General features: G+C 48.9%; 1 protein-coding gene across 1 annotated transcript in view; it reads left to right on the forward strand.

The window, feature by feature from the left end:
- Window positions 1-24,407, forward strand: part of BAG2 (BAG cochaperone 2) — a 74,755-nt gene that overhangs the window by 45,334 nt on the left and 5,014 nt on the right. The window contains exon 2 of the mRNA XM_068279368.1: window positions 22,993-23,102. Within this exon, the coding sequence (XP_068135469.1) occupies window positions 22,993-23,102 (110 nt within the window). The remainder of the gene's footprint in view (window positions 1-22,992; window positions 23,103-24,407) is intronic.

Below are 24,407 nucleotides of genomic sequence, written 5' to 3' on the forward strand. Positions count from 1 at the left end.
TATATACCGTGGGGCACAGCACACATTGGTATATACCGTGGGGCAGAGCACACATTGGTATATCCGGCGGGGCAGAGCACACATTGGAATATACGGTGGGGCAGAGCACACATTGAAATATACGGTGGGGCAGAGCACACATTGGAATATACGGTGGGGCAGAGCACACATTGGAATATACGGTGGGGCAGAGCACACATTGGAATATACGGTGGGGCAGAGCACACATTGGAATATACGGTGGGGCAGAGCACACATTGGAATATACGGTGGGGCAGAGCACACATTGGAATATACGGTGGGGCAGAGCACACATTGGTATATACGGTGGGGCAGAGCATACATTGGAATATACGGTGGGGCAGAGCACACATTGGTATATACGGTGGGGCAGAGCACACATTGGTATATACGGTGGGGCAGAGCACACATTGGTATATACAGTTTGGCAGAGCACACATTGGTATATACAGTCGGGCAGAGCACACATTGGTATATACCGTGGGACAGAGCACTCATTGGAATATACGGTGGGGCAGAGCACACATTGGAATATACGGTGGGGCAGAGCACACATTGGAATATACGGTGGGGCAGAGCACACATTGGAATATACGGTGGGGCAGAGCACACATTGGAATATACGGTGGGGCAGAGCACACATTGGTATATACGGTGGGGCACAGCACACATTGATATATACGGTGGGGCAGAGCACACATTGGAATATACGGTGGGGCAGAGCACACATTGGTATATACGGTGGGCAGAGCACACATTGGAATATACGGTGGGGCAGAGCACACATTGATATATACAGTGGGGCAGAGCACACATTGGTATATACGGTGGGGCAGAGCACACATTGGAATATACGGTGGGGCAGAGCACACATTGGTATATCCGGCGGGGCAGAGCACACATTGGAATATACGGTGGGGCAGAGCACACATTGGAATATACGGTGGGGCAGAGCACACATTGGTATATACGGTGGGGCAGAGCACACATTGGTATATACGGTGGGGCAAAGCATACATTGGAATATACGGTGGGGCAGAGCACACATTGGTATATACGGTGGGGCAGAGCACACATTGGTATATACGGTGGGGCAGAGCACACATTGGTATGTACAGTCGGTCAGAGCACACATTGGTATATACCGTGGGACAGAGCACACATTGGTATATACGGTGGGGCAGAGCACACATTGGTATATACGGTGGGGCAGAGCAAACATTGGTATATACGGTGGGACAGAGCACACATTGGTATATACCGTGGGGCACAGCACACATTGGTATATACTGTGGGGCAGAGCACACATTGGTATATATACGGTGGGGAACAGCACACATTGGTATATACCGTGGGGCACAGCACACATTGGTATATACCGTGGGGCAGAGCACACATTGGTATATCCGGCGGGACAGAGCACACATTGGTATATCCGGCGGGACAGAGCACACATTGGTATATACGGTGGGGCAGAGCACACATTGGAATATAGGGTGGGGCAGAGCACACATTGGAATATACGGTGGGGCAGAGCACACATTGGAATATACGGTGGGGCAGAGCACACATTGGTATATACCGTGGGGCACAGCACACATTGGTATATACATTGGGGCAGAGCACACATTGGAATATACGGTGGGGCAGAGCACACATTGGTATATACCGTGGGGCACAGCACACATTGGTATATACATTGGGGCAGAGCATACATTGGAATATACGGTGGGGCAGAGCACACATTGGTATATACAGTGGGGCAGAGCACACATTGGTATATACAGTGGGGCAGAGCACACATTGGTATATACAGTGGGGCAGAGAACACATTGGTATATACCGTGGGACAGAGCACACATTGGTATATACGGTGGGGCAGAGCACACATTGGTATATACAGTGGGGCAGAGCACACATTGGTATATACAGTGGGGCACAGCACACATTGGTATATACCGTGCGGCAGACCACACATTGGTATATACCATGGGGCACAGCACACATTGGTATATACCGTGGGGCAGAGCACACATTTTTAAATATGGCGGGACAGAGCACACATTGGTATATACGGTGGGGCAGAGCACACATTGGTATATACGGTGGGGCAGAGCACACATTGGTATATACCATGGGGCAGAGCACACATTGGTATATACGGTGGGACAGAGCACACATTGGTATATATGGTGGGACAGAGCACACATTGGTATATACCGTGGGACAGAGCACACATTGGTATATACGGTGGGGCAGAGCACACATTGGTATATAGCAGGGGTCGGCAACCCACGGCTTTTTCACCTTCGCCGTGGCTCCGGTGTCAGTGGCTGCGGTGCGCGTGTGATGTGTGCTGTCGCTGGCCGGCAGCCTATCAGAGAGGCCGCCGGACCAGTGCAGGGCTTCGGGCGGCCATTTTCCCATAGCCCTGCAGTGTAATGCAGGCAGGACGTGACGTAGGAAGAGGATCGTGGGAGTTGCGCGCCACAAGGTTGGGACCGGAGGTCGGGACAGGAGGAGATCGTGACAGGAGGTCTTCTGACTAGGTGAGTAAATGGGTTTTTCTTTTCAGATCTGCTGAATGATTTTGTGCATATTGGGGTCAGATCTGCTGAAGGATTGTGCATATGGGGGTCAGATCTGCTGAAGGATTGTGCATATGGTGGTCATATCTGCTGAAGGATTGTGCATATGGGGGTCATATCTGCTGAAGGATTGTGCATTTGGGGATCATATCTGCTAACGATTTGTGCATATAGGGGTCATATCTGCTGAAGGATTGTGCATATGGGGTCATATCTGCTAACGATTTGTGCATATGGGGGTCATATCTGCTAAAGGATTGTGCATATGGGGGTCATATCTGCTAACGATTTGTGCATATGGGGGTCATATCTGCTGAAGGATTGTGCATATGGGGGTCATATCTGCTAACGATTTGTGCATATGGGGGTCATATCTGCTGAAGTATTGTGCATATGGGGGTCATATCTGCTAACGATTTGTGCATATGGGGGTCATATCTGCTAACGATTTGTGCATATGGGGGTCATATCCGCTAACGATTTGTGCATGTGGGGGTCATATCTGCTGAAGGATTGTGCATATGGGGGTCATATCTGCTAACGATTTGTGCATATGGCGGTCATATCTGCTGAAGGATTGTGCATATGGGGGTCATATCTGCTAACGATTTGTGCATATGGGGGTCATATCTGCTGAAGGATTGTGCATATGGGGGTCATATCTGCTAACGATTTGTGCATATGGGGGTCATATCTGCTGAAGGATTGTGCATATGGGGGCCATATCTGCTAACGATTTGTGCATATGGGGGTCATATCTGCTAACGATTTGTGGATATGGGGGTCATATCTGCTAACGATTTGTGCATATGGGAGTCATATCTGCTAACGATTTGTGCACATGGGGGTCATATCTGCTAACGATTTGTTTTATAATGGTTTTGCGGCTCCCAGTTTTTTTCTCTTTTCGGAAGCGGGTCCAAGTGGCTCTTTATGTCTTAAAGGTTGCAGACCCCTGGTATATATGGTGGGGCAGAGCACACATTGGTATATACGGTGGGGCAGAGCACACATTGGTATATACGGTGGGACAGAGAACACATTGGTATATACCGTGGGGCACAGCACACATTGGTATATACAGTGGTGCACAGCACACATTGGTATATACGGTGGGGCAGAGCACACATTGGTATATACGGTGGGACAGTGAACACATTGGTATATACCGTGGGGCACAGCACACATTGGTATATACCGTGGGGCAGACCACACATTGGTATATACCGTGGGGCACAGCACACATTGGTATATACCGTGGGGCACAGCACACATTGGTATATACTGTGGGGCACAGCACACATTGGTATATACTGTGGGGCACAGCACACATTGGTATATACCGTGGGGCAGAGCACACATTGGTATATACCGTGGGGCACAGCACACATTGGTATATATACGGTGGGGAACAGCACACATTGGTATATACCGTGGGGCACAGCACACATTGGTATATACCGTGGGGCAGAGCACACATTGGTATATCCGGCGGGGCAGAGCACACATTGGAATATACGGTGGGGCAGAGCACACATTGAAATATACGGTGGGGCAGAGCACACATTGGAATATACGGTGGGGCAGAGCACACATTGGAATATACGGTGGGGCAGAGCACACATTGGAATATACGGTGGGGCAGAGCACACATTGGAATATACGGTGGGGCAGAGCACACATTGGTATATACGGTGGGGCAGAGCATACATTGGAATATACGGTGGGGCAGAGCACACATTGGTATATACGGTGGGGCAGAGCACACATTGGTATATACAGTTTGGCAGAGCACACATTGGTATATACCGTGGGGCACAGCACACATTGGTATATACCGTGGGACAGAGCACTCATTGGAATATACGGTGGGGCAGAGCACACATTGGAATATACGGTGGGGCAGAGCACACATTGGAATATACGGTGGGGCAGAGCACACATTGGAATATACAGTGGGGCAGAGCACACATTGATATATACGGTGGGGCAGAGCACACATTGGAATATACGGTGGGGCAGAGCACACATTGGTATATACGGTGGGCAGAGCACACATTGGAATATACGGTGGGGCAGAGCACACATTGGTATATACAGTGGGGCAGAGCACACATTGGTATATACAGTCGGGCAGAGCACACATTGGTATATACCGTGGGACAGAGCACACATTGGTATATACGGTGGGGCAGAGCACACATTGGAATATACGGCGGGGCAGAGCACACATTGGTATATCCGGCGGGGCAGAGCACACATTGGAATATACGGTGGGGCAGAGCACACATTGGAATATACGGTGGGGCAGAGCACACATTGGAATATACGGTGGGGCAGAGCACACATTGGTATATACGGTGGGGCAGAGCACACATTGGTATATACGGTGGGGCAAAGCATACATTGGAATATACGGTGGGGCAGAGCACACATTGGTATATACGGTGGGGCAGAGCACACATTGGTATATACGGTGGGGCAGAGCACACATTGGTATGTACGGTCGGGCAGAGCACACATTGGTATGTACCGTGGGACAGAGCACACATTGGTATATACGGTGGGGCAGAGCACACATTGGTATATACGGTGGGGCAGAGCAAACATTGGTATATACGGTGGACAGAGCACACATTGGTATATACGGTGGGACAGAGCACACATTGGTATATACCGTGGGGCACAGCACACATTGGTATATACCGTGGGGCACAGCACACATTGGTATATACCGTGGGGCAGAGCACACATTGGTATATCCGGCGGGACAGAGCACACATTGGTATATCCGGCGGGACAGAGCACACATTGGTATATACCGTGGGGCACAGCACACATTGGTATATACATTGGGGCAGAGCACACATTGGAATATACGGTGGGGCAGAGCACACATTGGAATATACGGTGGGGCAGAGCACACATTGGTATATACGGTGGGGCAGAGCACACATTGGTATGTACGGTGGGGCAGAGCATACATTGGAATATACGGTGGAGCAGAGCACACATTGGTATATACGGTGGGGCAGAGCACACATTGGTATATACCGTGCGGCAGACCACATATTGGTATATACCATGGGGCACAGCACACATTGGTATATACCGTGGGGCAGAGCACACATTTTTAAATATGGCGGGACAGAGCACACATTGGTATATACGGTGGGGCAGAGCACACATTGGTATATACGGTGGAGCAGAGCACACATTGGTATATACCATGGGGCAGAGCACACATTGGTATATACGGTGGGACAGAGCACACATTGGTATATATGGTGGGACAGAGCACACATTGGTATATACCGTGGGACAGAGCACACATTGGTATATACGGTGGGGCAGAGCACACATTGGTATATACCAGGGGTCGGCAACCCACGGCTTTTTCACCTTCGCCGTGGCTCCGGTGTCAGTGGCTGCGGTGCGCGTGTGACGTGTGCTGTCGCTGGCCGGCAGCCTATCAGAGAGGCCGCCGGACCAGTGCAGGGCTTCGGGCGGCCATTTTCCCGTAGCCCTGCAGTGTAATGCAGGCAGGACGTGACGTAGGAAGAGGATCGTGGGAGTTGCGCGCCACAAGGTTGGGACCGGAGGTCGGGACAGGAGGAGATCGTGACAGGAGGTCTTCTGACTAGGTGAGTAAATGGGTTTTTCTTTTCAGATCTGCTGAATGATTTTGTGCATATTGGGGTCAGATCTGCTGAAGTATTGTGCATATGGTGGTCATATCTGCTGAAGGATTGTGCATATGGGGGTCATATCTGCTGAAGGATTGTGCATTTGGGGGTCATATCTGCTAACGATTTGTGCATATGGGGGTCATATCTGCTGAAGGATTGTGCATATTTGGGTCATATCTGCTAACGATTTGTGCATATGGGGGTCATATCTGCTGAAGGATTGTGCATATGGGGGTCATATCTGCTAACGATTTGTGCATATGGGGGTCATATCTGCTGAAGGATTGTGCATATGGGGGTCATATCTGCTAACGATTTGTGCATATGGGGGTCATATCTGCTAACGATTTGTGCATATGGGGGTCATATCCGCTAACGATTTGTGCATATGGGGGTCATATCTGCTGAAGGATTGTGCATATGGGGGTCATATCTGCTAACGATTTGTGCATATGGGGGTCATATCTGCTAACGATTTGTTTTATAATGGTTTTGCAGCTCCCAGTTTTTTTCTCTTTTCGGAAATGGGTCCAAGTGGCTCTTTGTCTTAAAGGTTGCAGACCCCTGGTATATACGGTGGGGCAGAGCACACATTGGTATATACGGTGGGGCAGAGTACACATTGGTATATACGGTGGGACAGAGAACACATTGGTATATACGGTGGGACAGAGAACACATTGGTATATACCGTGGGGCAGAACACTCATTGGAATATACGGTGGGGCAGAGCACACATTGGTATATACGGTGGGGCAGAGCACACATTGGTATATACGGTGGGGCAGAGCACACATTGGTATATATGGTGGGGCAGAGCACACATTGGTATATACGGTGGGACAGAGAACACATTGGTATATACCGTGGGGCACAGCACACATTGGTATATACCGTGGGGCAGACCACACATTGTTATATACCGTGGGGCACAGCACACATTGGTATATACCGTGGGACACAGCACACATTGGTATATACCGTGGGGCACAGCACACATTGGTATATACCGTGGGGCACAGCACACATTGGTATATACCGTGGGGCAGAGCACACATTGGTATATACCGTGGGGCACAGCACACATTGGTATATATACGGTGGGGAACAGCACACATTGGTATATACCGTGGGGCACAGCACACATTGGTATATACGGCGGGGCAGAGCACACATTGGTATATCCGGCGGGGCAGAGCACACATTGGAATATACGGTGGGGCAGAGCACACATTGGAATATACGGTGGGGCAGAGCACACATTGGAATATACGGTGGGGCAGAGCACACATTGGAATATACGGTGGGGCAGAGCACACATTGGAATATACGGTGGGGCAGAGCACACATTGGAATATACGGTGGGGCAGAGCACACATTGATATATACGGTGGGGCAGAGCATACATTGGAATATACGGTGGGGCAGAGCACACATTGGTATATACGGTGGGGCAGAGCACACATTGGTATATACAGTTTGGCAGAGCACACATTGGTATATACAGTCGGGCAGAGCACACATTGGTATATACCGTGGGACAGAGCACTCATTGGAATATACGGTGGGGCAGAGCACGCATTGGAATATACGGTGGGGCAGAGCACGCATTGGAATATACGGTGGGGCAGAGCACACATTGGAATATACGGTGGGGCAGAGCACACATTGGAATATACGGTGGGGCAGAGCACACATTGGTATATACGGTGGGGCACAGCACACATTGATATATACGGTGGGGCAGAGCACACATTGGAATATACGGTGGGGCAGAGCACACATTGGTATATACGGTGGGGCAGAGCACACATTGGAATATACGGTGGGGCAGAGCACACATTGGAATATACGGTGGGGCAGAGCACACATTGGTATATACGGTGGGGCAGAGCACACATTGGTATATACAGTCGGGCAGAGCACACATTGGTATATACCGTGGGACAGAGCACACATTGGTATATACGGCGGGGCAGAGCACACATTGGAATATACGGCGGGGCAGAGCACACATTGGTATATCCGGTGGGGCAGAGCACACATTGGAATATACGGTGGGGCAGAGCACACATTGGAATATACGGTGGGGCAGAGCACACATTGGAATATACGGTGGGGCAGAGCACTCATTGGTATATATACGGTGGGGCAGAGCACACATTGGTATATACGGTGGAGCAGAGCATACATTGGAATATACGGTGGGGCAGAGCACACATTGGTATATACGGTGGGGCAGAGCACACATTGGTATATACGGTGGGGCAGAGCACACATTGGTATATACGGTGGGGCAGAGCACACATTGGTATATACGGTCGGGCAGAGCACACATTGGTATATACCGTGGGACAGAGCACACATTGGTATATACGGTGGGGCAGAGCAAACATTGATATATACGGTGGGGCAGAGCAAACATTGGTATATACGGTGGGACAGAGCACACATTGGTATATACGGTGGGGCAGAGCACACATTGGTATATACGGTGGGGCAGAGCACACATTGGTATATACAGTTTGGCAGAGCACACATTGGTATATACAGTCGGGCAGAGCACACATTGGTATATACCGTGGGACAGAGCACTCATTGGAATATACGGTGTGGCAGAGCACACATTGGAATATACGGTGGGGCAGAGCACACATTGGAATATACGGTGGGGCAGAGCACACATTGGAATATACGGTGGGGCAGAGCACACGTTGGAATATACGGTGGGGCAGAGCACACGTTGGAATATACGGTGGGGCAGAGCACACATTGGTATATACGGTCGGGCAGAGCACACATTTGTATATACCGTGGGACAGAGCACACATTGGTATATACGGTGGGACAGAGCACACATTGGTATATACGGTGGGACAGAGCACACATTGGTATATACGGTGGGGCAGAGCACACATTGGTATATACGGTGGGGCAGAGCACACATTGGTATATACAGTTTGGCAGAGCACACATTGGTATATACAGTCGGGCAGAGCACACATTGGTATATACCGTGGGACAGAGCACTCATTGGAATATACGGTGGGGCAGAGCACACATTGGAATATACGGTGGGGCAGAGCACACATTGGAATATACGGTGGGGCAGAGCACACGTTGGAATATACGGTGGGGCAGAGCACACATTGGAATATACGGTGGGGCAGAGCACACATTGGTATATACGGTGGGGCACAGCACACATTGATATATACGGTGGGGCACAGCACACATTGGAATATACGGTGGGGTAGAGCACACATTGGTATATACGGTGGGGCAGAGCACACATTGGAATATACGGTGGGGCAGAGCACACATTGGTATATACAGTGGGGCAGAGCACACATTGGTATATACAGTCGGGCAGAGCACACATTGGTATATACCGTGGGACTGAGCACACATTGGTATATACGGTGGGGCAGAGCACACATTGGAATATACGGTGGGGCAGAGCACACATTGGTATATCCGGCGGGGCAGAGCACATATTGGAATATACGGTGGGGCAGAGCACACATTGGAATATACGGTGGGGCAGAGCACACATTGGAATATACGGTGGGGCAGAGCACACATTGGTATATACGGTGGGGCAGAGCACACATTGGTATATACGGTGGGGCAAAGCATACATTGGAATATACGGTGGGGCAGAGCACACATTGGTATACACGGTGGGGCAGAGCACACATTGGTATATACGGTGGGGCAGAGCACACATTGGTATATACAGTCGGACAGAGCACACATTGGTATATACCGTGGGACAGAGCACACATTGGTATATACGGTGGGGCAGAGCACACATTGGTATATACGGTGGGGCAGAGCAAACATTGGAATATACAGTGGGACATAGCACACATTGGTATATACGGTGGGGCAGAGCACACATTGGTATATACCGTGGGGCACAGCACACATTGGTATATACTGTGGGGCAGAGCACACATTGGTATATATACGGTGGGGAACAGCACACATTGGTATATACCGTGGGGCATAGCACACATTGGTATATACCGTGGGGCAGAGCACACATTGGTATATCCGGCGGGACAGAGCACACATTGGTATATACGGTGGGGCAGAGCACACATTGGAATATAGGGTGGGGCAGAGCACACATTGGAATATACGGTGGGGCAGAGCACACATTGGAATATACGGTGGGGCAGAGCACACATTGGTATATACCGTGGGGCACAGCACACATTGGTATATACATTGGGGCAGAGCACACATTGGAATATACGGTGGGGCAGAGCACACATTGGAATATACGGTGGGGCAGAGCACACATTGGAATATACGGTGGGGCAGAGCACACATTGGTATATACCATGGGGCACAGCACACATTGGTATATACCGTGGGGCAGAGCACACATTTTTAAATATGGCGGGACAGAGCACACATTGGTATATACGGTGGGGCAGAGCACACATTGGTATATATGGTGGGACAGAGCACACATTGGTATATACCGTGGGACAGAGCACACATTGGTATATACGGTGGGGCAGAGCACACATTGGTATATACCAGGGGTCGGCAACCCACGGCTTTTTCACCTTCGCCGTGGCTCCGGTGTCAGTGGCTGCGGTGCGCGTGTGACGTGTGCTGTCGCTGGCCGGCAGCCTATCAGAGAGGCCGCCGGACCAGTGCAGGGCTTCGGGCGGCCATTTTCCCGTAGCCCTGCAGTGTAATGCAGGCAGGACGTGACGTAGGAAGAGGATCGTGGGAGTTGCGCGCCACAAGGTTGGGACCGGAGGTCGGGACAGGAGGAGATCGTGACAGGAGGTCTTCTGACTAGGTGAGTAAATGGGTTTTTCTTTTCAGATCTGCTGAATGATTTTGTGCATATTGGGGTCAGATCTGCTGAAGGATTGTGCATATGGTGGTCATATCTGCTGAAGGATTGTGCATATGGGGGTCATATCTACTGAAGGATTGTGCATTTGGGGGTCATATCTGCTAACGATTTGTGCATATGGGGGTCATATCTGCTGAAGGATTGTGCATATGGGGGTCATATCTGCTAACGATTTGTGCATATGGGGGTCATATCTGCTGAAGGATTGTGCATATGGGGGTCATATCTGCTAACGATTTGTGCATATGGGGGTCATATCTGCTGAAGGATTGTGCATATGGGGGTCATATCTGCTAACGATTTGTGCATATGGGGGTCATATCTGCTAACGATTTGTGCATATGGGGGTCATATCCGCTAACGATTTGTGCATATGGGGGTCATATCTGCTGAAGGATTGTGCATATGGGGGTCATATCTGCTAACGATTTGTGCATATGGGGGTCATATCTGCTAACGATTTGTTTTATAATGGTTTTGCAGCTCCCAGTTTTTTTCTCTTTTCGGAAATGGGTCCAAGTGGCTCTTTATGTCTTAAAGGTTGCAGACCCCTGGTATATACGGTGGGGCAGAGCACACATTGGAATATACGGTGGGGCAGAGTACACATTGGTATATACGGTGGGACAGAGAACACATTGGTATATACCGTGGGGCAGAACACACATTGGAATATACGGTGGGGCAGAGCACACATTGGTATATACGGTGGGGCAGAGCACACATTGGTATATACGGTGGGGCAGAGCACACATTGGTATATATGGTGGGGCAGAGCACACATTGGTATATACCGTGGGGCACAGCACACATTGGTATATACCGTGGGGCAGACCACACATTGGTATATACCGTGGGGCACAGCACACATTGGTATATACCGTGGGGCACAGCACACATTGGTATATACTGTGGGGCACAGCACACATTGGTATATACTGTGGGGCACAGCACACATTGGTATATACCGTGGGGCAGAGCACACATTGGTATATACCGTGGGGCACAGCACACATTGGTATATATATACGGTGGGGAACAGCACACATTGGTATATACCGTGGGGCACAGCACACATTGGTATATACCGTGGGGCAGAGCACACATTGGTATATCCGGCGGGGCAGAGCACACATTGGAATATACGGTGGGGCAGAGCACATATTGGAATATACGGTGGGGCAGAGCACACATTGGAATATATGGTGGGGCAGAGCACACATTGGAATATACGGTGGGGCAGAGCACACATTGGAATATACGGTGGGGCAGAGCACACATTGGAATATACGGTGGGGCAGAGCACACATTGGTATATACGGTGGGGCAGAGCATACATTGGAATATACGGTGGGGCAGAGCACACATTGGTATATACGGTGGGGCAGAGCACACATTGGTATATACAGTTTGGCAGAGCACACATTGGTATATACAGTCGGGCAGAGCACACATTGGTATATACCGTGGGACAGAGCACTCATTGGAATATACGGTGGGGCAGAGCACGCATTGGAATATACGGTGAGGCAGAGCACGCATTGGAATGTACGGTGGGGCAGAGCACACATTGGAATATACGGTGGGGCAGAGCACACATTGGAATATACGGTGGGGCAGAGCACACATTGGTATATACGGTGGGGCACAGCACACATTGATATATACGGTGGGGCAGAGCACACATTGGAATATACGGTGGGACAGAGCACACATTGGTATATACGGTGGGGCAGAGCACACATTGGAATATACGGTGGGGCAGAGCACACATTGGTATATACGGTGGGGCAGAGCACACATTGGTATATACGGTCGGGCAGAGCACACATTGGTATATACCGTGGGACAGAGCACACATTGGTATATACGGTGGGGCAGAGCACACATTGGTATATACGGTGGGGCAGAGCAAACATTGGTATATACGGTGGGACAGAGCACACATTGGTATATACCGTGGGACTGAGCACACATTGGTATATACGGTGGGGCAGAGCACACATTGGAATATACGGCGGGGCAGAGCACACATTGGTATATCCGGCGGGGCAGAGCACACATTGGAATATACGGTGGGGCAGAGCACACATTGGAATATACGGTGGGGCAGAGCACACATTGGAATATACGGTGGGGCGGAGCACACATTGGTATATACGGTAGGGCAGAGCACACATTGGTATATACGGTGGGGCAAAGCATACATTGGAATATACGGTGGGGCAGAGCACACATTGGTATATACGGTGGGGCAGAGCACACATTGGTATATACAGTCGGACAGAGCACACATTGGTATATACCGTGGGACAGAGCACACATTGGTATATACGGTGGGACATAGCACACATTGGTATATACGGTGGGGCAGAGCACACATTGGTATATACCGTGGGGCACAGCACACATTGGTATATACTGTGGGGCAGAGCACACATTGGTATATATACGGTGGGGAACAGCACACATTGGTATATACCGTGGGGCACAGCACACATTGGTATATTCCGTGGGGCAGAGCACACATTGGTATATCCGGCGGGACAGAGCACACATTGGTATATACGGTGGGGCAGAGCACACATTGGAATATAGGGTGGGGCAGAGCACACATTGGAATATACGGTGGGGCAGAGCACACATTGGAATATACGGTGGGGCAGAGCACACATTGGTATATACATTGGGGCAGAGCACACATTGGAATATACGGTGGGGCAGAGCACACATTGGAATATACGGTGGGGCAGAGCATACATTGGAATATACGGTGGGGCAGAGCACACATTGGTATATACAGTGGGGCAGAGCACACATTGGTATATACAGTGGGGCAGAGCACACATTGGTATATACAGTCGGGCAGAGCACACATTGGTATATACCGTGGGACAGAGCACACATTAGTATATACGGTGGGGCAGAGCACACATTGGTATATACGGTGGGGCACAGCACACATTGATATATACGGTGGGGCAGAGCACACATTGGAATATACGGTGGGGCAGAGCACACATTGGTATATACCATGGGGCACAGCACACATTGGTATATACCGTGGGGCAGAGCACACATTTTTAAATATGGCGGGACAGAGCACACATTGGTATATACGGTGGGGCAGAGCACACATTGGTATATACGTTGGGGCAGAGCACACATTGGTATATACCATGGGGCAGAGCACACATTGGTATATACGGCGGGACAGAGCACACATTGGTATATATGGTGGGACAGAGCACACATTGGTATATACCGTGGGACAGAGCACACATTGGTATATACGGTGGGGCAGAGCACACATTGGTATATACCAGGGGTCGGCAACCCACGGCTTTTTCACCTTCGCCGTGGCTCCGGTGTCAGTGGCTGCGGTGCGCGTGTGACGTGTGCTGTCGCTGGCCGGCAGCCTATCAGAGAGGCCGCCGGACCAGTGCAGGGCTTCGGGCGGCCATTTTCCCGTAGCCCTGCAGTGTAATGCAGGCAGGACGTGACGTAGGAAGAGGATCGTGGGAGTTGCGCGCCACAAGGTTGGGACCGGAGGTCGGGACAGGAGGAGATCGTGACAGGAGGTCTTCTGACTAGGTGAGTAAATGGGTTTTTTTTTTCAGATCTGCTGAATGATTTTGTGCATATTGGGGTCAGATCTGCTGAAGGATTGTGCATATGGTGGTCATATCTGCTGAAGGATTGTGCATATGGGGGTCATATCTGCTGAAGGATTGTGCATTTGGGGGTCATATCTGCTAACGATTTGTGCATATGGGGGTCATATCTGCTAAAGGATTGTGCATATGGGGGTCATATCTGCTAACGATTTGTGCATATGGGGGTCATATCTGCTGAAGGATTGTGCATATGGGGGTCATATCTGCTAACGATTTGTGCATATGGGGGTCATATCTGCTGAAGGATTGTGCATATGGGGGTCATATCTGCTAACGATTTGTGCATATGGGGGTCATATCTGCTAACGATTTGTGCATATGGGGGTCATATCCGCTAACGATTTGTGCATATAGGGGTCATATCTGCTGAAGGATTGTGCATATGGGGGTCATATCTGCTAACGATTTGTGCATATGGGGGTCATATCTGCTAACGATTTGTGCATATGGGGGTCATATCTGCTAACGATTTGTTTTATAATGGTTTTGCAGCTCCCAGTTTTTTTCTCTTTTCGGAAATGGGTCCAAGTGGCTCTTTATGTCTTAAAGGTTGCAGACCCCTGGTATATACGGTGGGGCAGAGCACACATTGGAATATACGGTGGGGCAGAGCACACATTGGTATATACGGTGGGGCAGAGTACACATTGGTATATACGGTGGGACAGAGAACACATTGGTATATACGGTGGGACAGAGAACACATTGGTATATACCGTGGGGCAGAGCACACATTGGAATATACGGTGGGGCAGAGCACACATTGGTATATACGGTGGGGCAGAGCACACATTGGTATATACGGTGGGACACAGAAAACATTGGTATATACCGTGGGGCAGAGCACACATTGGTATATACCGTGGGGCACAGCACACATTGGTATATACTGTGGGGCACAGCACACATTGGTATATACCGTGGGGCACAGCACACATTGGTATATATACGGTGGGGAACAGCACACATTGGTATATACCGTGGGGCACAGCACACATTGGAATATACGGTGGGGCAGAGCACACATTGGTATATACGGTGGGGCAGAGTACACATTGGTATATACGGTGGGACAGAGAACACATTGATATATACCGTGGGGCAGAGGACACATTGGAATATACGGTGGGGCAGAGCACACATTGGTATATACGGTGGGGCAGAGCACACATTGGTATATACGGTGGGACACAGAAAACATTGGTGTATACCGTGGGGCAGAGCACACATTGGTATATACCGTGGGGCACAGCACACATTGGTATATACTGTGGGGCACAGCACACATTGGTATATACCGTGGGGCACAGCACACATTGGTATATATACGGTGGGGAACAGCACACATTGGTATATACCGTGGGGCACAGCACACATTGGTATATACCGTGGGGCAGAGCACACATTGGTATATACCGTGGGGCACAGCACACATTGGTATATACCGTGGGGCATAGCACACATTGGTATATACCGTGGGGCACAGCACACATTGGTATATACCGTGGGGCAGAGCACACATTTTTATATACGGTGGGGCAAAGCACACATTGGTATATACCGTGGGGCAGAGCACACATTGGTATATACCGTGGGGCACAGCACACATTGGTATATACCGTGGCGCACAGCACACATTGGTATATACCGTGGGACAGAGCACACATTGGTTTATACCGTGGGGCAGAGGACATATTTTTATATATGTGGGGCAGAGCACACATTGGTATATACGGTGGGGCAGAGCACACATTGGTATATACCAGGGGTCGGCAACCCATGGCTTTTTCACCTTCGCCGTGGCTCCGGTGTCAGTGGCTGCGGTGCGCGTGTGACGTGTGCTGTCGCTGGCCGGCAGCCTATCAGAGAGGCCGCCGGACCAGTGCAGGGCTTCGGGCGGCCATTTTCCCGTAGCCCTGCAGTGTAATGCAGGCAGGACGTGACGTAGGAAGAGGATCGTGGGAGTTGCGCGCCACAAGGTTGGGACCGGAGGTCGGGACAGGAGGAGATCGTGACAGGAGGTCTTCTGACTAGGTGAGTAAATGGGTTTTTCTTTTCAGATCTGCTGAATGATTTTGTGCATATTGGGGTCAGATCTGCTGAAGGATTGTGCATATGGTGGTCATATCTGCTGAAGGATTGTGCATATGGGGGTCATATCTGCTGAAGGATTGTGCATTTGGGGGTCATATCTGCTAACGATTTGTGCATATGGGGGTCATATCTGCTGAAGGATTGTGCATATGGGGGTCATATCTGCTAACGATTTGTGCATATGGGGGTCATATCTGCTGAAGGATTGTGCATATGGGGGTCATATCTGCTAACGATTTGTGCATATGGGGGTCATATCTGCTGAAGGATTGTGCATATGGGGGTCATATCTGCTAACGATTTGTGCATATGGGGGTCATATCTGCTAACGATTTGTGCATATGGGGGTCATATCCGCTAACGATTTGTGCATATGGGGGTCATATCTGCTGAAGGATTGTGCATATGGGGGTCATATCTGCTAACGATTTGTGCATATGGGGGTCATATCTGCTAACGATTTGTGCATATGGGGGTCATATCTGCTAACGATTTGTTTTATAATGGTTTTGCAGCTCCCAGTTTTTTTCTCTTTTCGGAAATGGGTCCAAGTGGCTCTTTATGTCTTAAAGGTTGCAGACCCCTGGTATATACGGTGGGGCAGAGCACACATTGGAATATACGGTGGGGCAGAGCACACATTGGTATATACGGTGGGGCAGAGTACACATTGGTATATACGGTGGGACAGAGAACACATTGGTATATACGGTGGGACAGAGAACACATTGGTATTTACCGTGGGGCAGAGCACACATTGGAATATACGGTGGGGCAGAGCACACATTGGTATATACGGTGGGGCAGAGCACACATTGGTATATACGGTGGGACACAGAAAACATTGGTATATACCGTGGGGCAGAGCACACATTGGTATATACCGTGGGGCACAGCACACATTGGTATATACTGTGGGGCACAGCACACATTGGTATATACCGTGGGGCACAGCACACATTGGTATATATACGGTGGGGAACAGCACACATTGGTATATACCGTGGGGCACAGCACACATTGGAATATACGGTGGGGCAGAGCACACATTGGTATATACGGTGGGGCAGAGTACACATTGGTATATACGGTGGGACAGAGAACACATTGATATATACCGTGGGGCAGAGCACACATTGGAATATACGGTGGGGCAGAGCACACATTGGTATATACGGTGGGACACAGAAAACATTGGTGTATACCGTGGGGCAGAGCACACATTGGTATATACCGTGGGGCACAGCACACATTGGTATATACTGTGGGGCACAGCACACATTGGTATATACCGTGGGGCACAGCACACATTGGTATATATACGGTGGGGAACAGCACACATTGGTATATACCGTGGGGCACAGCACACATTGGTATATACCGTGGGGCAGAGCACACATTGGTATATACCGTGGGGCACAGCACACATTGGTATATACCGTGGGGCATAGCACACATTGGTATATACCGTGGGGCACAGCACACATTGGTATATACCGTGGGGCAGAGCACACATTTTTATATACGGTGGGGCAAAGCACACATTGGTATATACCGTGGGGCAGAGCACACATTGGTATATACCGTGGGGCACAGCACACATTGGTATATACCGTGGCGCACAGCACACATTGGTATATACCGTGGGACAGAGCACACATTGGTATATACCGTGGGGCAGAGGACATATTTTTATATATGGTGCAGTGTTCTCCCCAGAATTTTTTTCCAGCCGGGTGGCATGAAATAGTAGCCGGGTGGCATGAAAAAGTAGCCGGGTTGGTCGAGATGAAAATGCAGGGTAACTCTGCTTACAGCATAGGAGGAGGTGAAGAGGTGAGCCGATGACAGCCGGGTGGTCACCAAATCTAGCCGGGTGGAGCACCCGGCTAAAAGAGCCTGGGGAGAACACTGTGGTGGGGCAGAGCACACATTGGTATATACGGTGGGACAGAGCACACATTGGTATATAAGGTGGGGCACAGCACACATTGGTCTATACGGTGGGGCAGAGCACACATTGGTATATACCATGGGGCACAGCACACATTGGTATATACCGTGGGGCAGAGCACACATTGGTATATACCGTGGGGCACAGCACACATTGTTATATACCGTGGGGCAGAGCACACATTGGTATATACCGTGGGGCAGAGCACACATTGGTATATACGGTGAGACAGAGCACACATTGGTATATACGGTGGGACAGAGCACACATTGGTATATACCGTGGGGCACAGCACACATTGGAATATACCGTGGGGCAGAGCACACATTGGTATATACCGTGGGGCAGAGCACACATTGGTATATACGGTGGGACAGAGCACACATTGGTATATACGATGAGACAGAGCACACATTGGTATATACGGTGGGACAGAGCACACATTGGTATATACGGTGGGGCAGAGCACACATTGATATATACGGTGGGGCACAGCACACATTGGTATATACATTGGGGCAGAGCACACATTGGTATATACCGTGGGGCAGAGCACACATTGGTATATACATTGGGGCAGAGCACACATTGGTATATACGGTGGGACAGAGCACACATTGGTATATATAGTGGGACAGAGCACACATTGGTACATATGGTGGGGCAGAGCACACATTGGGCTTGATTCACAAAGCGGTGCTAACCCAGTTAGAGACTTTAGGCGTGATAACCATTGCACCACGCTGGTGAAAATCCAGTTTAGGCGTGATAAGTTTAGGCGTGATACGTTTAGAGCAAAGTCCCGCACGCAAAGCAGCGCCATTAAACTCCATGCGAAGTGCACCAGACTTTGCTAGCGCAAAACTTTTGATCAGCTGTGCACTGCGGTGCTAACCCAGTTGGTGCTATAGTTATCACGCCTAAACTTATCACACCTAAAATTATCATGCCTAAACTTATCACACCTAAACTTATAACGCCTAAACTTATCACACCTAAACTTATCACGCCTAAAATGAGTTTAGGCGTGATAAAGGGCTTTTCACCAGCGTGCTAACTGTTAGCACCGCTTTGTGAATCAAGCCCATTGTTTTTTCTGTAATAAACAATCAAAGATTGCACATAGTGCCCAGTACTGCCAAAACAATTCACAATAGGCACCCCGTGCCGCACTCCAGAGGGTAGTGCCACCACCTTATAGGGACAAGATCTCAGTTTCCCCCTTTGTGGGTGCACTCACCAAAAGCGCTTCTTGAGTCACTGCATATAACATCCACACCTCTGACCAGCCAAGGAGCAGAATCTGTGTTGCAACAGTAAATCACTTTAATAAAACAATCTTGTACAGGCAGGCTTACATCGGCGTACCAGCTCCAGCCGCGGACACTATCGAGCTGCATGGCCTCTCCTGCTTCTTGGTTTGACGTCAGCGCGCTTCCGACTCCGCCCTTAGGGCAGGGTGCAAGAAAGCGCAGTGATTTCTAAAGCCAATAATTGTTAAAGGTGAAGTGACCTATTTTATTGCTGCAATCCCCTGGTGTTGTTAATCTTCTGGTCCAGTGGAGCGCAGTATATTCTCCTATAATTGTTTTTTCTGGAAAGTACGTGTAAACAATTTTCAAATACACTCTGAGGTACATTTATCATGAAATATAAAAATAAGCCATCACTGCTAGGGTAGGTATACATCTATCGACTTGGTGGATGATCGACCATCCAATTCGATAATTGTTATCGAATCCGATGAAAATAGGTGCCGCCAAGAGCATGCCCGATAGACGATGCGATCAATTTCAGGCTCAAATTGGTAGCATGTATCGATCAGACATGCTGCGAGATAGCGGTCCATCATGGTCGATCGGTGTGAGGCGGTAATGGCGAGCGACATTGGGACAAGCGAACGTGACAAAACCCCTGGTATTGTTCTCCCTAGTGTATAAATGTGTCCCCTGTGTGTGCATTTATACATTACCTGTCCTATGTTACCCACCATGCAGTGCCCATCCATCTTCTGGGTCTTCCTCTTCCATCTGCGTCACCAGCGTATAGCATGTGATGCAATGTGCTAAATGCTGATGGTGTTTGAGGCGTGAATGGAAGAAGCAGTAGACAGATGGGCACCGCAGGACAGGTAATGTATAAATGCACACACTGAGGGGCACATTTATACACTGGGGGGAAGGGGGGGGCGATGGATTAGGCTGATTCCTGAGAGACTTCATGCTGAAAGTGATTATGAACCGGACTGCAGTGTATGGGCAGCCGACAGATTTCTCTCTAATCAGATTCGATCAGAGAGAGACTTGTCTCTTCATCGAATCTGCCCATCATCACCTGATGTATGGGCACCTTTAACCTTGTAAACATGTCAGCTACCAAACTGTAATACTGAAATGTTGGCTATGTAAATCATTCACATCATAAAACATGTACAAATGTATGTAATCTACACATTTCATCTATTTTCTCTAAGCAAGAAAGTCATCACTGCAGCTTGACTTCTGGCATTTCTAGGGGAGGTCAAAAGTCACAACACTTTAAGGGCCCGTTTCCACTGCTGCCGAATCCGCAGAGCTTCCCCGCAAGCAAATCACGCAGGGTAACTCTACCGTAGGGCATAATGCTGCAGCCATCCGAATCGCTTGCCTTAGCAATTCGCCCGACATTGCAGCATTTTTCCGTGTGGGAGGCAGCAAATTCCATAGGCTTGCATGGCACGGCTTCTGGGATTCGTCTGCGTACTCGCAGACCAGGAAGTGCCACCGCGCATCCCGCAGCCGCGCACGGCAGGAGCTAGTGGAAACAGGCCCTTCACCCTCTTTTACTATATACGCTATAAAACTGATGTGTTTAAACTGATATGCTATTCCATAGCAGTGCATTGTGAAAAAGCTTCAGTTTTTCAGTGTGAAAGAGGCCATAGGGAAGCATGGACATTACCTTGCACATCACGTTCTTCCATTCACAACTGAAAGCAATGGATGGAGTGTAAAAGGTGCCTTACTCCACCAAAGCTTTTTTGTAGGTTTGGATAAGGCAGGAAGAATAAGTACCTCTGGTAGGAATTTTATCCATTTTCCATTCACAAAAGAGAGCAACAGGAACTGGAAGGACATTTTAGCAATTCAGAATAATGTGAAAGAAAATTTTAGCAATTCAGTATAAAGGACCTAAGCCCCATCTACACGATACGATTCTTTGTACGATTCGATTACGATTCTATTTACGATCCGATTACATCCGACACGTCCGATCGGGATTCGATTCAATTCAATTCGATTTGCCATTTTGCAATAGCAAATCGCATTGAATCGAATCTAATCCTGATCGGACATGTCGGATTTAACCGGATCGTAAATAGAATCGTAATCGAACCGTACAAAGAATTGTATCGTGTAGATGGGGCTTACGAGTCCTTTCACACTTAGGGCCCTTTTCCACTAGCGAAGTAATGCAAATACGGCTATCTCGCCGAAACGCATCACTTCCGCTTTTAATCGCGTCAGACGGGATGCGGATGCGGCCGTGCAAGAATCTGCAGCACCGCTCCACATAACCAGCACGCAATGGAAAGTGTTCCATTACCGTGCATTGGTTACAGTTTAGCAGAGGTGCGCCGCGTGTAGTGGAAACATGCCTTTAATCAGTTGCTGTCAGCTGTCCAGTGTCCATGTTTCCCTGTGGCCTTTTCACACTATATTCTGAAAAACTGAAGCTCCACTGCTATGGAGAAAAAAAAATGCAATGCACACCAACGCATGCCAATGCATTAAGTGCAAAAGGGCCCATTGTTTCCCCTAGGCTAGTGTGGAAGGGTGTTCTGCTAGGTAAATTCCAGCTGTATCGTGTTGGCTCTTGCAGGTGGACGATGAGGACAGGAAATGGGAAAATCTCTCTCAAAATTGATACATGGAACAATAACTGACAATAGTTCTAACGTGTAGTGTTTAAAGCCACCCTGTTGTAACAAGCAAATAGTCATTTACTTTGATGAATCTCTGTTGCTATGGATGATGTAATGATGTGCTGGGACAATGAACAAAACTATCAGGAATTTATTTTCAGTAACATTTTTCCTCCCCAGAGTCCAAGGCCTGCGTGATTCAGCATCCGCCCTTGAGCTGGAGAAGGAATCTCTCATAGAGATGATCCACAGTGTTCAGAACAGTCAGGACATGAGGAATATCAGTGATGGTAAGCTGCTGTCACACATTGTCTGCTGCTTCTATAATATTCATTTGTCTTTCATTGTTGTTGAATGTTTAGTTAAAACATACCTCCTAACTTTGTGAGATTAGAAAGAGGAACACTTAAGCCACACGCCTAATCATGCTCCCGACACAGTCCTAGTTATGCATACCAAACAGATTTCATAGGGAAAATATGTTGTTTTACAGTTCAAACCACACTGCACCTTTCTGTGCTGGTTCATTTTCCTTCATAATAACATTTGAAAATAAGAAATATATCAATTTAAAGGGACTCCGAGCAGTAAATAAAATCAAAAGCTTAACTTACCTGGGGCTTTCTCCAGCCCACCGTAGGTCGTGGGGTCCCTCGGCGTCCTTTTGGCTCTTCTCCCAGGCCCTGCTCAGAAATGGCTCCCGGCGACACCAGGACCGAGGGTCGGGCTCCTTCTTCCGGAAAGATGACGTCAGTCGTCACCACGCCGGCCGCCTCGCGTTATCACGGTGGTTTAATCGCGCATGCGCAGTACTGTCACGCCGGCCGCCGTGATGACACGAGGCGGCCGGCGTGGTGACGACTGACGTCATCTTTCGGGAAGAAGGAGCCCGACACTCAGTTCCGGTGTCGCCAGGAGCCATTTCTGAGCAGGGCCTGGGAGAAGAGCCAGAAGGACGCCGAGGGACCTCCCGACCTACGGTGGGCTGGAGAAAGCCCCAGGTAAGTTCAGATTTTGTTTTTAATCACTGCTCAGAGGCCCTTTAAATGAGATACTATAAAGTTTAGAGTCAATTAAAAACATTTTTCAGTAGAAAAATACATGCACAGATCTGTAAATTAGTCTTGAGAGAGGGATAAATTTAGGAAGAAAGAGGAACAGAGGGATTTGGTTCCCAAAGAGAGACTGTCCCTCCAAAATAGGGACAGTTAGGAGCTGTTGTTTGTTATATATTTTTTTTCACATTTATACAAAATGGAAGATCTGTAATGACATTAAAGAGACTCTGTAACAAAATTTTGAGCCTTATTTTTTCTATTCTATAAGTTCCTATACCTGTTCTGATGTGGTCTGTCTTTCTGCAACCTTTTCTAGTTGCACTGTCTCTGTAATAAATCTTATCTCCTTTCCTCTGTCGTGTCTGTCGGGCTGAGGCTGGAATGTGTGGAATGTGCAGCACTGCTTGTCATTGGCAGAAGCTTACACACACCCTCCAAGCTCTGCATGAGTCACACAGTAAGCTCCTCTCAGCCTATGATACTCTGGTTAGAAGCCAGTCATTTGTTTGTAAACACTGCCTAAAACTGTTAATTACA

The sequence above is a fragment of the Hyperolius riggenbachi genome, chromosome 4, assembly GCF_040937935.1.
Source record: "Hyperolius riggenbachi isolate aHypRig1 chromosome 4, aHypRig1.pri, whole genome shotgun sequence".
NCBI classification, from domain to species: domain Eukaryota; kingdom Metazoa; phylum Chordata; class Amphibia; order Anura; family Hyperoliidae; genus Hyperolius; species Hyperolius riggenbachi.